The sequence below is a fragment of the Podarcis bocagei genome (assembly GCF_964188305.1).
Source record: "Podarcis bocagei genome assembly, chromosome: 11".
Classification (NCBI taxonomy): Eukaryota; Metazoa; Chordata; class Lepidosauria; order Squamata; family Lacertidae; genus Podarcis; species Podarcis bocagei.
Genome location: NC_138136.1, coordinates 2482521 through 2499637, shown reverse-complemented (window position 1 = coordinate 2499637; position 17117 = coordinate 2482521). Strand labels below are relative to the sequence as shown.

At 40.1% G+C, this 17117-nt stretch overlaps 1 protein-coding gene across 3 annotated transcripts in view; it reads right to left on the bottom strand.

The window, feature by feature from the left end:
* Positions 1–17117, bottom strand: part of GDA (guanine deaminase) — a 57250-nt gene that overhangs the window by 26827 nt on the left and 13306 nt on the right. For all 3 annotated transcript variants that reach the window (XR_014013125.1, XM_081213789.1, XM_081213790.1), the window contains exons 3-9: positions 14537–14708; positions 9692–9779; positions 9270–9375; positions 6948–6975; positions 5555–5662; positions 3857–3964; positions 1943–2040 (exon numbers count right to left, since the gene is read on the bottom strand). Coding sequence is in view for 2 of the 3 variants with exons in the window: in XM_081213789.1 (XP_081069915.1) it covers positions 1943–2040; positions 3857–3964; positions 5555–5662; positions 6948–6975; positions 9270–9375; positions 9692–9779; positions 14537–14708 (708 nt within the window). In the remaining variant the exon portion in view is untranslated. The remainder of the gene's footprint in view (positions 1–1942; positions 2041–3856; positions 3965–5554; positions 5663–6947; positions 6976–9269; positions 9376–9691; positions 9780–14536; positions 14709–17117) is intronic.

Sequence of the window (17117 nt, the reverse complement as noted above, 5' to 3'; positions counted from 1 at the left end):
GGAGTATTGCATGTTATATGCAAGAATCAGGTGTAATCAACACAATGCCTTCCAGATGCTTAGGACCCCAACTCCCATCAGCTCTGGTCAGCTTTAGCAATAGTGAGGGATGATGGGAGTTATAGTCCAAAAACCTGAAGGTTACAGAGTTGACCACAAAAAATAGCACAGTCAAGGAAATTCATGATGTGATAGCATCACATCACATGGTGAGCATTCCTACATAGGTTATGGTGGAGAAAAGAGCAGTATTCATACTTGTGCAGGAACTAGGATGTCAGAGAATTCTGTCAGAAATGGGAGCAAAAAATGCCTCACTTTGCATGCTCATCCCAAGCCAGGAACAAAAATCAGACAAGTGAATATAAGCAATATTTACTATCTTTATTTTAATTTATGAATGTTATCTAAATAATTACATTATTTTCTGCATAGTTTTTAACATTTCCTTCCACCGAAAGGCTTTGAAATTAATTACACAATTAATTAAGAAATGAATAATGTAAGTTTTGGCTGGAAGCTAAACTGTAGCAAATGGAGACAGTGCTGATGGTGACAGAGAACAGGGTGGAAATCCTTGCTTCCTTACATCCCTAGTAGGAACTCATACCATGTGATGTTATCGCATTGTGAATTTTCTTTATTGTACTGTAAATCTACAAGACGACCTGGCTGGTAGCCAGATTCTGCGCCCAGATTTGTAGGCACAGAATAAAATAGCTTACTAGGGAAATGCTGAAGTCGTCCTTTGGGGCGCCTCAGGGTCAATATTTTATGGTAGCCCAAATCTCAGTTGTACGGATGTATGTATATATCTCAATTTTAATTCATGAGCTATTGCTGCAATCTGCTCCAATTGTATATTTTATCTTTATGAACGCTGTTTTTATTGTGTTATGTTATGTGAGCTGGTCTTTGACCGTAATAAATTCTCTATCTATCTACTGTAAATCAAAGGCTGCTGGTGGTGGGAGAATTTGCATCATGTGAAAGACACAGCAGAGCATGACTGTTCCCCCTATATGCATATTATTGGGGTGTCATTTTCAGAGGTATCTCCCTAGTACATTATATGTCTTGTTGTGGTCTAAGGCACTATGTTTCTTGCCAGTAGTGAGGAATGCAGCAGCAGCAGCAGCAGCAGCAACAAGCATGCCTCCCAGCTACTCCATTTCAGAGAAACTATCTGTTTTTGAAACTTTTCACTTCTTGTCTCAAAGAGAAAGTCCTGCCATCCCAATTTAATGCTGCAAACAAACAGGCGGGTTCATGGATTACTGCTCTACTTGTAGCTTTCAACACAGCACTCACTATATCAGTAAGAAAATCCCATAACTTCTCACAGCTCTTCCCTTCACTGCATCCCAATGCCAGTTCATTTTCATGCCTCAGGTTGACTTTTGGGCAGTGGCATAGTGTGGGTTGTTGGTGCCTGGGGCAGGGCAAGTGTTGCACCCCCTGGTGGGCTGGGCAGCTGGGGTAGAGGCACATGATGGGGGTGCATACATGGAGCTAAACAGAGCCCGCTTGCAACAGGCTCCTCGCCTGCTGCCTCCGTCCACCTGCTGGACCCTGTTACGCCCTACCACAAATGTGCGCCCCCCTGCCCTCCCCGTGCTTTGCCTCTACTGCCAGGGGCACAGACACAGGGCTGGTAAAAAAGATGGCCACTTCAGAGCACCCAGATTTATATTTGCCTTGGGGACATCTGGAAACAGGCTGCTTTGACCCTTCAAAGGGGTACGTGCAAACATCTATTTTCTCTGTGAAGAGGCTGGTACAGTGCCGATTCCATCATCCCATGTTAAAATTATCTAAACCTTCAAGCTATCCACACTGAAATGTGGTGAACTTTAAAACACAAATATGAAACACAGCATTATCTGAAACACAACTCTATGAGGTATTACCTACTGTACATGAATTAACTTATTTTACTTACGATATGTTTGAATTAGGGCAATGTACAATGGCAGCTCCTTTAAGATTAAAAACTTGCAGTTCTTCATCAGAAAGATGGCAGCCATGAGCCATTATTGTCTAAAGAGTAAAACAAAAACAGTGTAATTTGTATTTTTATTTTATTCTTAACTTTTACTATCATTTTGCTTCTACTTGTACCTAGAGAGGACAATACCTAGACAGGGCCCTGGTATGAAGAATTATTGCCTCTGTTCATTCCTCATAACTCTGCTGTGAGCTCATTTGCTCTCTTCGAGAGAGCCAAATAAGATGTATTATCATTCACACAATTAGGAATGGTGCAAATCCTGTGTTTACAAAGGTTATCACGTGCTAGAACGGCTACTTCCATGGGCTGTTATATGTCGTTCATACCGTTCATATTTATTTTCCTGACCTCTCAAATGACCAAGGTCAACTGCCCATATATCCCAGTAAATTTTATCCAAACAACTAAAATATGAATGAAAAGTAGTGAAATTGAGTCTATTGGGCTTTTGTTGTGGTTGTGTCATGCTACCTTGAATGAAGGTTATTCTTTATAATAGAAAGTATGGTAATGTTTGTTTCTCAGATAATCAAAGGAAGCATATCAGGGCCTTTAAACTCTTGGTAGTAAACCCTCTTCATTAATGACTCTATTGAGAAGCATTGTGCTTAAATTTGAATCTCATTAATGTGATTAATGCTGTGTATACAATCTGCTAATTGACACTAAGTCAGCTAATAAAATGCCATGCAAATCTTAAAATCCAAAGGGAGAATTTCAAAGACAAATGAGACATATTCCCTGAAGATTTTCAGAGGCAACTGAAAATGCCTTGCGTGTCTTTGAAAAATCTCCCTCACAAGTGTAATTGAAAAACCTAAGTTTGCCTCAAAGTCAAGTTTATTAATTTCAGAGTGCTTCTGTGGGGAAACAATCACAAAGAAAACTGTCTGAAAAACATGGGGATTCACACTGCTTTAATTCAAATGCAGACAAGTGTGTTTGTTTGTTTGTTTGTTTGTTTGTTTGTTTGTTTGTTTGTGTGTCTGTGTGTGTTCCTCCACTTTTTAATCTGTGGGAATTTGCTAGGGTTGCCTTATTTTAAAGAGCCAAAAAGAGGAGGCACACACATGTAAGCGCCCCTCCAAGCAGCCAGTGGCCATGATGCTTTGCGACTCCCCATCACCACCCCATAAGGGGCCTCAGGCTATGTTATTGAGCATTGTGACCAAAGCAAAGTGGACAGAGGTGCCTCAAACTCTTCTCCTTAACCCACACACCCAACACCCTGCCGCAGCCACCCTCCTCCCAGGTCTTGCCCAGGCAGCTGGTGGAGGAGAGCTGGCGGGGAGAGAGGGAGGCTGGGCAGCAGAGGCGCATGGTGAGTCCGGCGGCCGTGCTGAGGAGACACATCAAACACCTCCTCACACTGCCCAACAGTGAGCAAGGGCGCACATACACCTTTCTCTGTCTCTCACCTCTGAGAGGCCTTGTGCCCCCCCTTCACTGCTGCATCCCTCTCTCCTTCTCTCTCTCCTCACAAACCTGGCTCCCGCCTCAACGCTGCCCACCATTGGGGGCAAGTGAGAGGGAGAAGGGCTGCCTGCGGCCCTGATCTCAGGGAAGAGAGCCTCCTGGTGCTGGAGCGGGCGGACCCATGCTCATTTTTCTTGGTGCCCACCACCCTGGAACAGGAGCCAAGCGCCCTGACGGCCGGCTTCCCTTCCCAAAGTAGATCTCCTTCTGGCACTTGGGCATGGCGGCAGCAGCAAGCACTCAGTCACCACAATGGAGGGTGGCAGCAGCAGCAGCAGCCATAAGAGAGCCAGGACTCTGTCTGCTAGAAACCCCACCAAATGCATCCTCCCCAATAACATATCTAAGTATTCTGTAAAAACACTCTACCTTGTTTGTAAGAAGATTGTTTTTATCATATAACTCTGTATAGTTTTGATAAGCAGGGAATAATTTTTCTACGAGTTTCATTTCTCCTTCACTCTCACTTATGTGACTCTGTAAGGAGAAATTGGGTTCAATTACAACGGTCAGCATTTCAATATATGGTTAGCTTGAACAAAAAGACACCATAACTCCCCACTCCAAACAAGTGTGTAATGGCTTTGATTCTACAGAGCACATCACTGTTAATTATGAATACCATCTTCCGTATTATCTTCCCAGGTGACAACATAAAGATATTCTAGTCAAGGGAGTAGCCAGCTTGCAAGGAAATGACACACTGCATATATTATAGATCTATATATGTATCTGTGTCTCTATATAGATAGAGGCTCATTAGAGAGAGATTTGTGTGGTGGCAGGAGCACATAGCCTTGGAAAAAATATCAAGGAGGGGGGAAGAGGTCAAAGGCTCACAAGATAGTGATATGTTCTTTGGGAAGACGGGAAAGAGGGAAGAACGAACTAGCATTGATGGCTTTCAGCACTTCTTGATTTGTTTCCAGTGCTATTTTGTGCATGCTTACTCAGAAGTAAGTTCCACTGTGTTCAATAGGCCTTGCTCACAGACAGGAGTGGCAGAGGTGTGGCAACTTTCTCCTGGGAGTGGAATGGCTGCTGCTTACTGACCACAACAGAGATCAGGTCTGTGTGGAGGGCATCTGCAGGGAGCCCATCTGGCACTCCTGTCGGTGCATCTGTGCAACCCTTAGCTTGCCACTGCCTCACCTCTCCCTGACTTGGTAAGCAGCAGCAACTGTGGCTCCATCCCACCAGACAAGACACTCTTGCTCACAAATACAGCATGAAGAACCACAGCTTTTGTTCCATTTTGAAGGACTCTGTGGAGTGTGCATAGCCCCCAAAATGGTTTAAATGTTCATAAAATGGGATTGGATGGGAAGTGTGTGTTGATCATTACAAATGATGTCATGGGCACTAATCATTAGGTCTGTGACACATGAAAAACCACATTTCACACAGCATTACAAATTGCAATAGGTGTGCAAACAGAACCTATTGTCCTGGCACAATGTATTACTGTTCAGAGTGCTGGCAAAAGTTCCGCACAAAAAGCCAGATTGAGCCCCCAGCAATAATTAACCACACTGCACTTTTATTATATAATGAACTAGTTATAAATAATGGCTCCCATTCCTATTTAAGTACATTTGATTCTACAGTCAGACAAATGAAGGACATTGTAAGGGACAGTCGCATGGAAATTACATTAAAAATACTCTAAATACAAAGCTTCTTGCTGTTTCCTGATCTAAAGTTTGTGTGCATTGCAGAGCAAAAACTAAGCCTTCTTAGACAACTACCTCTTCAACTCCCCGGGGCAGATCTCTTGCCATAAGAAGGATTACTCAGCATGAAGCTGATCCTTATGAGCATGAATTGCACTGGGTTTTCCATTTCCCATGCATATATCATGACTGCAGGGCCTGACATCAGGGCTGGTGGCCTAAACAGAGTTGGTGTTTCCTAAGCTACAGTAGGGTTGCCATATTTCAAGAAGTAAAAATCTGAACACAAAAGTTGTTAAGCTTTTTCTTGGGGGGGGGGGAATAGCCCAAAAAGTTGTCATTTGAAATTGCTGCATAGATGAATTTTCACTAAATATGATAGCAAAAAACGTACCTGCACATGAAGGTCATGAATCCTTGCCAGCTTACCAAGGCTATTAAGCAGTTCCTCTGTGCAGGATGGTCCAAAGCGGGGCGTTACTATGGGGTGAACCCTTGGATACTGGGGAAGATGTCAAAGAAAGACAATAGACATTTGCGTATAACAGCATATTAAATATACCTATTCTTAGCTTGTTTCTTAGGCAAATTATTAAAAATGGGAACAAATAAATCCTGTACAGATTACTTTTTCCAAGGCACACAGTTTATGTTCTGTTATGGCTAAACCACAATTTCAGCTAGCAAAACAGTGACATCAGTTAGCAGGCACAAAGTGCTCAGCATGTGCAAATTCAGGCTATAACCCATCATTCTTTACAAGGAGCGTGATCCACATATGGCTTAGCTCCTTGCAGTCTCTCTGACTTCACGTTCCCCTCAGCCTGGCTCCAGGAATGGCAATGAGTCTGGAGTGGGGTTAAACAGAACTACAGTGGAACCTCAGTTTTCGAACATAATCCGTTCCAGAAAACTGTTTGACTTCTGAAACATTTGAAAACCAAGGCGCAAAGGGCGGTCTGCAAATTTACAGAGAAAATTGAGAAAAATACAGTGGTACCTCAGTGGAAGCTGTTGGACTTCTGAGGCATGTTTGAAAACAGAAGCATTTACTTCTGGGTTTTTGGCGTTCAAGTTCCAAAACGTTTGTCAATGAAGACAATCAAAAACTGAGGTACCACTGTATCCCTCTCCGTTTCAAATGATTGGGACAGATCAGATAGATGGGTCTGTCTCCATCATGTCTAGTTCAGCTCAAGGGTGAGACGTGAATTCTGACAGGATTGCCATACCAGTGTCTGTGGTTACCTTGGCACCTGTAAGGGTTCCCCTGGCTTTCTCTTTCTTTCTTTCAAGCTCCTATCCCTCTTAGAAAGAAAGTAATAGGGCAAAATGTGCAGGTGCCTTCCAAATGATTTCTGTGAAATGAGGAGAATAGTGTTGTAACCTTGTGTATTTTTCCTGGTACTGAGGAACTCTCCCTGCTGCTATTAGACAGTAACAGCATCAGTGTGTGTGGGTGTGAAATCAGTAAAAATCAATGTTGTGTGATCTACACAGTCAGGATCAGGTAAGCCTAAAGTTGTCAGGGGTAGGCTGTCCCTCGATTTTTGTGTTTTGCCATGCTCCCCATGGCACCCATTTTGTGTTATGCCCTGCCCCACAGCAGCTATTTTGTGACCAGAATCCCCCAAACTCTGTCAAAATTCAAAATGTTAATGACCCCTACCATACAGCCTAACCTTTTACATAGGAAAACATCTTATCATTTACATAGAAATATGCATGCCCTGGGAGTACAACATGACCAGTTACTGTTCTGGGAAAGGAAAGGAAATTCTACTTACATTCTTGTCCAGTACTCCTCTAACAAACCTGAAAGGATTGGGGTAGGAAGTTAAAATATATAAAAAATATATTCATCATCATCATCTAGATTTATCCGTCCTTTAATATGAGGTCCCAGGGTAAGTTACAACCATTTTTAAAATTAGCATTATATTTGTGCATGTCAGTCCCTCTGTGTTTCTGTATCGGGGGTGTACCTTGAATTTGTGCATTTTAACAAAATTCTGATCTGTTTCTGCATTGTCGTGTGTCCTCTCTGCTTTGATTTGTATTCTGGGTTCTGAGCATGTCTATATAAAACAAAGTGATCCCCAATCACTATAATCACTATAATGGTGAATTTAAAAATGGTTACAACTCCCTTCCCTTTTGGCCAAAGTGAATGAATTTTACAGAAACACTGGGTCCCTCCAGAGTGGATTACACATCAACTCAATTTGCCTCATTATTCAGCCCCCACATGCAGGCTACACCCCCCCCCCCATTATGTGTACAAACAGAAAGATATTTTCGTATGGATCGTTTGACAATGTGATCACACAGTTAATCATCACTTTTTCAGCGAGGTTAATAGGACTGTACAAATGTACAGCAGCTAAGGATTTTTATCTCAAATCTACACAAGCTGTTGGTAATTAACAGCAGACAAGTGGTCATTACTATGCTTCCTGTGACAACTAAATAGATAACATGTGAAATGAAGTGAAAACATAATTATATACTACAATGGCAGTATTTTTCTTTTAAAAAGTAAAAACTTAATTTTGGCTGTGTATCACAAACCTAAATGAATTCTATTTTTATTGCCTTATTTTTAGATGGCAAAATTGATGTTTCATTTACAATAGTTATGTCCACACAAAAATTAAGCTCTAATTTAAGATCTGTTTTTCATTCATTTCTTTGATACTGTCTACCTCCCCTGCATCTCCTTTAAATAACATTTATTTTCTTTTAAAGTATGTAGAAAAAATGAGAATTTCCTTGAAGGTTTATGAAGACAGTTTAATTAACTAAATAAGCAACATTAGCAGCAGTTTTTCTTTGATACTGTGGGTGAGTCACACACAAGTACAGCACATGTTGTAGCAGCTGTAAGAAAGCAGGTTCCTTATCAGCCACATGTACATTGGATGCCACTAAAAGTCATCCTAAATGTGGGCACTAGAAACATGCTCCTGCGCATGGCAGTTCCGCCACAGACATGAAGAAATTCCAAGGAGCCATTAGGGAAACGTCCCAATGTGGTGTACATTGGTATTGAGTCTCTCAGATGTACACATAAAACACATTGGCACTTTATTGCTAGGTTCAGTTAAGATGTTTAACAATATGCATATAAACTTTAGTTATTCAACACTTTTCGAATGAAGCTAAACATGATAGAGAAGTTCTGTCTGTGACCCCTATGTGTCTGTGATCCCTGCACTGCAGGGTTGGACCAGAATGCCCTTGAGGGTCCCTTCCAACTCTACAATCCTATGGTTCTTTTTACCAGTTAGCATAATAGTCTGCCTTTTTCCTTTTGGGCACAAGGGGCTGCGACAGGGGCAAGGAGGAATCCACTTGCACCTTAGATTTCAGCAACAATCAAACAAAAGTATGAACAATAAGACAGGTGCTGCCATCAGGATTCCAGTTTAAGGACACAACACAAAAGGGGAAGTATCTGAGAGGGTGGAGGGAAAGGAGGAGGAGGATGTGATGAAGAAACTCCAAAAGCAATATAAGAGGAACATAATTTTTTTTTAGCTTAAAATCTGTAAAGACAGAAGTATAAATAATCCTCAAAATCTTTTAAACTATCCAAAATATATTGTTATGTATTTTATATATATATTTACCATTTTATGTTCCAAAAACATGACTTCAGTGACCCAAGATTTGCTAACAACGTTACATGCACAATACTTAGATATTTAATACTATCCCCCCTTTGTTTTCAACAGGCTTATTTTGATAACTCTCTTTGTAAACCGGATGCAAGCTAAATCCCTTCTCTTCTGATATATAGTAAGCTGTTAAAAACATGGAAGACAGAAATAGACACCTTATGCTTAAAAAAATTACAAGTGCATTAAAAAATATATTCAAGAAGAAATGTGTCTCTGTCAGTTTACTTCAAGGGTAAGCATTCTTAAGAATGTAACATGGTTATAAAAATAGCTGTAGCAGGATACTTAGATTCTGTGGTCATATTACAGCTCAATATTTATGTTTTAATCAAGTCTTCTATTTAACTTTTAGAATCTATGTTTTACCTATTTCATTACTTTTAGAAAAATATGCTACCTAATTAGTACATGAAGAAAGTATTTTACCTTTCTGTCTCCTTGATTGATTCAGTGGTGGTCTCCTTGTACTCTTCAAAACTCTCATTGATGTCCATGCAAACTTTACCCACAAATGCCCTCTGGCCAAATTTATCTGTAAAGAACAAAACTCAAAACAATGCTTTCAATTCACAGTTCTGGCAAGCCTTTCTTTTAAAAACATACTAATAAAGCTCTCCTTGTAAACCCAGGCTGTGAGCTCTGATCTCCACAGCTAACCTGCAACCTTCATTTTGCTGAAGAAAAATAAGACGTGGTGTTTAGTCTCCATCGTGCTGTCTGCAAGCTTTTCTAGAGAAATCAGACCACCCATTGCGAGAGACGCCATATACAATCAGGGTGACACTTCATCAGAACCAGCAACCTAATTCTTATGTTATTTAAGTTGTGGAGAGCCATTATCATTTTACCTATAATATCAGCGAGAAGCAAAGAAGCATCTGTGTGAATTGTTCCAAAGTAGCAGGCTGTAGTTGTGCCATTCTTAAGCGTTCGCCTCTGTAAAAAAGAACTCTGTTTCAGTTATTTGCAGAAACAGTCCTGCAATGAATTCTAGACAAAATTGTTTCAGCTGCAAATTTCAGGAGTCACCATAGACTACACAGATTTTTGTAATGTGCAAAAAAGTGGCCAGAAGCAACAGAAAAAAAGAAATGAAATGAGTTTATACATAATGGAAAAAATGTTTCTGTTATAGCATCTTCAACTCATTTTAAAAAGATTCCCTGTTTCTAACTTGCATGGTACATTTATAACATGTCACCCATGTTTCTAAATTACTACTTTGTGCTTGCTTTCCTCCCCTTGCCTTTCTCCTCCCTAGTATTCTAATTCTTTTAAATATTTATTTAGTATAAAAAAGTGCAAGGTAATGTGCAAATTCCATTTCTTCTATCATTTCTCTATCTTAGCTTCTTCCGGGTTAACGCCATCGGCAATGGCGGAGTTCCTCTGATCGAGAGGAACCCGCTCCGCAAGAATCAGGTCCTGCCGCCGCGGCGAAGGCGGGGACCCCTTAAAAATCCCAGGCAGAGGAAGCCTGGGAACGTGGGATTCTGCGGGCACCAAGAGCGCCTCCCCTACTCGCGGGGAAACCCTTTTTGGGGCTCCGGAGCGAAGTGGGGTGAGTGGCGTGGTGCTTTGAACTGATTGCTACTTTCACGGAGTGAAGCCGCACAGCCGTTGCCGGAGAGCGCTGACTTTTTCCTGTGGACAATTGGATCTAAAAGTAACTACCCATGAGTAAAGCGAAGATTTGGAGTTTTTAAAAGTTGAATTTGGCTACGAACGGGGGAAGGTTCAAAACAGGAAGTCCGCCTTCCTTCTTTGTAAATATTCGGAAGCAAAATAGGCTGAAGCTAAAGCCTTGAAAGGACTGTTTTAAACGCATAAATTTCTAACACTAAGAGCAGTAATTCCCCCCCTTGGAAGCAGGAGAAGAGGGGGGGAGCTTTGGACAATATTTGCCTGCAAAAAGAGAGGGACAGAGGCTAAATTTCCATCACTCAGAACCTGGGATTAAGCTGTTATTTTGGAGCGCTGCACAGACTGTGAACAGTTCATTCACAGACTGTGAACAGTTCATTCACTGACAGCTAGTGAAACAAGAGTGATATATTGTTTCCATTATTCTTTCTGACTCAAAAGGAACTAAAGGAGTAAAAGAAACTGAGTAACAGTAACTGAGACCTGATACTAATTGCATTGGTGCAACTGTGGTTTTTTTAAGAAAAGTGACATTTTGGACTAATACAATATAACTAGTAGCTATTTCCCTCTAGAGGAGGGCTTGGAAATTGTTACAAGGATTGGAATTTTCCAATTTTAAAGATAAGACTCTGGGACTGTGGGAGTGACCTTGAAGGGTGTAAGTGTGATGGCAGATGGAAAAGAAAAAACAGACCCGCTAATTCAAGACAAAACAAGGTCTGGGAAATCTTGGCAGCAGAGAAGAGCCTCTACATCTGGCCCCCCTGCTCCATCTGTGGCTGTATCAACGCAATCTAAACCAAAAGGAATGATTTCAGAAGAGGTTTTGGCACTTGCTTTGAATAGGATAAATGAATCATTAGAACAAATGAATAGAAAATTAGATCAAAATACACAAAGCATAAATCAAAATACACAAAGTATAAATAGTTTGGGACAAAAAGTTAATTCAAACACAGAAGCTATTGAGAAATTAATTCAGGAGTCTAACTCAACTCGACAGATTGCAGAGGCCAGGGAGAAGGTTGTAGCTGTGGAGGCGAAGGTAACTCAGCTGGAAACAGAGAGAGTTTCAGAACTAGAGAAGCAACTGGAGGACCATAAGTTGGTGCTTTCTATGATTGAACTCAAGGAAAAACAGACAAATTTGAGAATCAGAGCTGTTCCTGAACTGGAAAAGGGTTCTCTGTCAGAGTTTCTCACGCAGGAATTTGTAGATTGTTGGAACGTGGATTTGGGAAAAGAGGAGTTCAAAATCATGAGGGCTTTTAGACTTGGAAGAGGAGGGAAGAAGGAGAAGAACAGAATAAGAGACTGTTTGATTACCCTCCGATCTAAAGAAGAGAGAGATAAAATTCTGAGCTGGCACTATGAGAAGACTTTGGTAATACACCAGTCAAGAGTGGAAATATTTAAAGATATTCCAAAACATCTTCTGGAAATCAGGTCTGACTTTGGAGATTTGGTTGGTCTGCTGAGAAGGAACAAAATCATTTTCAGGTGGGAATTCCCTCAAGGCCTATCCTTCAGATTTAAAGGAAGGAAAATAAAAATAAAATCAGTAGATGATTGGACTGAAGTGAAAAAGGATTTAGAAACATGGTCAAGTTTGAAGTTATCGTTGCTAGGCCGAATCACTGTGATTAAAATGAATGTATTGCCAAGAATGCTGTTTTTGTTTCAAACATTGCAAATTTTGGACAAAATGGACTGTTTCAAGAAGTGGCAGAGAGATATCTCTAGATTTGTCTGGCAGGGCAAGAAGCCTCGTATAAAATTTAAGATATTAATTGATGCTAAAGAAAGAGGTGGATTTGCCCTGCCGGACCTTAAACTTTATTATGAATCAGCCGCTTTTTGTTGGCTGAAAGAATGGATGCTTCTTGAAAATACCGACGTGTTGGATTTGGAAGGTTTTAATAATGTATTTGGCTGGCATGCATATCTGTGGTATGACAAGGTTAAAGCACATAAAGCGTTTAAAAACCATATTGTCAGGAAAGCACTGTTTAATGTCTGGATAAGATATAAAGATCTGTTAGAAAATAAAACCCCAAGATGGCTGTCACCAATGGAAGCAAAGGCTCAGAAAAAACTCAATATGGAGGCCAAATGGCCGAAGTATTGGGAAATTCTGGAGCAAGAGGGAGATAGACTAAAACTGCAGAGTTTTGAAAAATTAAAAAATAGAGTGCGAGATTGGCTTCATTATTATCAAATAATGGAGGCATACAATATGGACAAAAAATTAGGCTTCCAGGTAGAAAAATCAAAATTGGAAACAGAATTGTTAGACCCTAAATTTAAGAATTTGTCAAGAATGTATAACTTGCTGTTGAAATGGAATACTCAAGATGAAACGGTGAAATCTGCTATGATTAAATGGGCACAAGATGTTGGACATAATATTATGATGGCTGACTGGGAACAGTTATGGACCACTGGTATGAAGTTTATGGCATGTAATGCCTTAAAAGAGAATTTAATGAAAATGATCTATAGGTGGTACATAACACCAGTCAAGCTTGCAAAAATCTATCATTTACCTGATAACAAATGTTGGAAATGTGGGGAGACTGAAGGTACATTCTTTCACCTTTGGTGGACATGCCCAAAGATTAAGGCATTCTGGGAGATGATTTATAATGAAATGAAAAAGGTATTTAAATATACCTCTCTGAAGAAACCAGAGGCCTTTCTCCTGGGCATGGTCGGCCAATTGGTGCCAAAGAAGGATAGAACCTTTTTCATGTATGCCACAACAGCAGCAAGAATACTCATCGCAAAGCACTGGAAGACGCAAGATCTACCCACCAGGGAAGAATGGCAGATGAAGCTGATGGACTACATGGAACTGGCGGAAATGACTGGCAGAATTCGAGACCAGGGAGAAGATTTGGTGGAAGAAGATTGGAAAAAATTTAAAGTATATTTACAAAAATATAGTAAAATTAATGAATGTTAGAAGGATGTTGGAATGAAGTTACATGGTTTTAGCAGAAATGTTATTAAGAATTAAGTAAAAATGGGTTGTTAATGGGTCAAAGGGTAAAATTTAAGGTCAGATCGGGTTAAGGTAATTTATAGAACAAAAATTGAGAAAGATGGAAAGGATTTGTTGAAACAGCTAAATTGAATTAGAATACAAAAAAGGGAGGTGTGAGGAGGTCGATGAAACAAGTAAATGAAAGATAAGGATATGGAAATACTGGATGTGTTTTTAAAATGTTTTTGTTTTTAAATGTTTTTGTTTTGTTTTTCCCTCATCGTTGTGCTGTATTGTTTTTTATTTTGTTTTTTATTGCTTTTTGATGTACTGTAACTTTTTAATCTCTCTTTTTTCTTTTTTTCTGTAATTGTTAAACTTTTAATAAATATCATTAAAAAATAAATAAATATCTTAGCTTCTTCTTTTTTATCAGTCTGCTATTCCATTCTGTCTCCCCACTCCTTTTTTACTGCATTTAAAACAGTGTATCATAACATACAACATCATGTTGACACTTATATCACTGAATTTCATTTAGGCTTCATACTGACCACCACAAACGATTCCAACAATTGAGCCTTGGGTACTGCCTGAATAAGCATGCTTATTTCTGATAACATGTTCCACTGAAGATGGTAATATTCAAGCAACTTAACTAAGCCAAATTCTACCAGAGAAAGTGTACATGTGTGTCTGCCCATGCACACACACATACAACTGCACCTTGGGAACCAGTCACCCATCTGGGAGAGTGCCGCAGCTCACAGACAGAGCTCATGCTTCGTGTGCAAATATTCCCAGGCTCAATCTCCAGGTAAGACTAGGAAAGAGTTGTATCTCAAACCCTGGAAAGCTGCTGGCTTACTAGTTATTCAAGTTGCTAATGTTTTGTTTATAAATTGTTTATAAGCTAATATTTGTCACCTACTGTACTTCTTATTGGAGTGTACATGTGGAACTCACAAGAGGATTAGAGAATCTAACGGGCTGCCTTTATTTCAGCATATCCACTTGAAAGGCATAAACTATCCTAACCCTCAAGACAGAACATACTTACCACCACTCTAGTGTACACCTCTTCCACAAAATCATTGTCTTTGAATTTGGCTTCTGTTGGGTAGGTATACTCCTTCAACCACTGCAAAAGAGGCAGATCGATTCGTGTTCCTGCAAAAGAATACTGTGGAGCATGGATGTGTGCATCAACCAAACCTGGCATGAAGAATTCACTGAGGAGAAAATGCATGAAAAAATAAGAAGAAAAACAGGTTTTAAAATATTATTCCCGTAAGTAACTTAAGCCCTGGGTCTTAATAATATGCTTGTGGAACAATCCTCAGCTTAAGCACATAGTAAAAAACAACAACACAGCACATAAATATCAAATGTCACTTTTGAACAAAAGAGTAATTTCCATTTCACAAAGAACAATACAGACAAGTGTGCGGCTCTCAGTACATGGAGGGAGCACCCACTGGTTGCCCTGCCATTTATTCACCTCAAGCAGAGCCTAAAAGCATCCAACCTGAACATGCCCAGGCAATTGGGGACCCGGCACTTCTCCCTTCTCTCTTCATCGACACACTGATAACCCCACAAATGCCATTCGAAGAGGGCTAATATTTGTTTGTTTGTCACATTTGATAGCTCATTATTCAGTTACATTAGAATTTCATTTCAGTTAGAAGCCTTCAGTTCCATTGGGGAAGATGGCAGCTGTTATCACTAAGCACTAAATGCTGTCGACAGTTAAAAAGCACAGAAAAATATAAGGCCTTTGACCTAGTGAAAGAATCACATAACCCTTGTGTGGATTGTGTCTATGATCTGAACATTGCATTAGATAAGTGTTATACAATATTTGCTTTATGTTTAGTGCTCCTATGAGTAATATAATACTGATTCGCCTCTCTCATGTCTACTCCTGCTGTATTCCACACTTCCTGTATTATTCTCAGCATTTCAGTCAATCATCACATGTAATTTATGAACATCCTGGCAAATACAGCGGTACATCAGGTTAAGTACTTAATTCGTTCCGGACATCTGTTCTTAATCTGAAACTGTTCTTAACCTGAAGCACCACTTTAGCTAATGGGGCCTCCTGCCGCTGCCACGCCGCCGGAGCACGATTTCTGTTCTCATCCTGAAGCAAAGTTCTTAACCTGAGGTACTATTTCTGGGTTAGTGGAGTCCGTAACCTGAAGCGTATGGAACCTGAAGTGTATGTAACCCGAGGTACCACTGTAGTCAATTCTTTTTCTGGTTGGATTAATTCTGAAGCAGCCCAATCATAAACCAGGCCTCCATTATACTGAACACTTTTAATAAGATTTGCTTTCCATGATACTAGTAAATCCTGACAATCTTAACATTCAAAGAAAGCAAACCTGAACAGAGTGCAAACCATGATTATACGGCATTCTAATTTTAATGAACTTTTGCCAAATTGTGTGTCAATGTGTTTATTCTCTCAGCTGGATTTCAGAAGTGTGATCTGCACAAATGTTTCTTGCGTAACTGAAACATAGCCTCCTTTCTATTGCACAAGATGGTAAAACAAAGAGATATCATGCTGCTCTGCCAATTTCCCTCTACCCAAGTCACCCTACACTTATTAACTCAGCTAGAATCTGCAATCAACCTGTTCTGGCCATGCTTTGTAAATGCAAATCAATAAAGATGAAAAATAAAAATCTTGCCATTTTAAAAGAACATTCTGTCTTCAGTACCAATTAACACCCCAAACCTAAATGCATTTACTTGAAAGTAAGGCTCACACCCTTCAGTTGTTCAGTTGTTGGAGCAGTACCCATAGACTGGCTCTCTCTCAGGTAAATGCTTTGCACATTTAACTGTCTTCTGTCAATGTAAGCAAAATTTGTCTACAATGCCAAATTACAAAGCTGCTTTGGATGGGACACTTTGGAACAGAGAAGCAGCTGGGAAAGTGTAAAGTCAGGTGTTTAACGTGTCTTTGGAACCATTCAGCAGAAAAATGCTTGGGAGTACTGTCGCATCCATTTCCTCCAATGGGTATTCCATGTCATCATTTTCAACATGTAACAACATTCTTATTTAACGTTCATACTCAGCATTATACCCATCGTGCAAGGGAAGAAGATTGGGCTGAACGTCAATGCAAAATGTTGATATATGAAGGTCAAACTGTATACAAAAAACAGTATTTATCAATAACATCGAGCAGAAGTTAAGGTGGGAGCCATAATATATGGCTTCCTTGGTTTTTAGAACATGAATAAATTTGTAATTGCTTTAATTTAAGCCAAAGGTCTCTCTAACAACTAGATTCTAACCCAACACCCTGTATTCAGCATTGGCAAACCAGGTGCTTCCCATTCTGGGAAGCCCACAGCCTGCTTCCTGCAACTGGTTTTCAGAGGCACATTTCTTCTGAAAATGGATATTCCACAATGGACTATTTTGGAGGGGAACTTTCCTCCATGTACTTGAGCTCATGTTTGTGCATGCATTCCTGTTTAGCAAGTTAGAAGACAACTGGAGCATGACTTGTGAGTGGCAAGTCCCAGTTCAAATCTCAGCAGACCACGTACTTACCCTGTTTGACAACATCAGCACCCCCACTTTCAAAAATATAGGGATACTATGTACAGTGG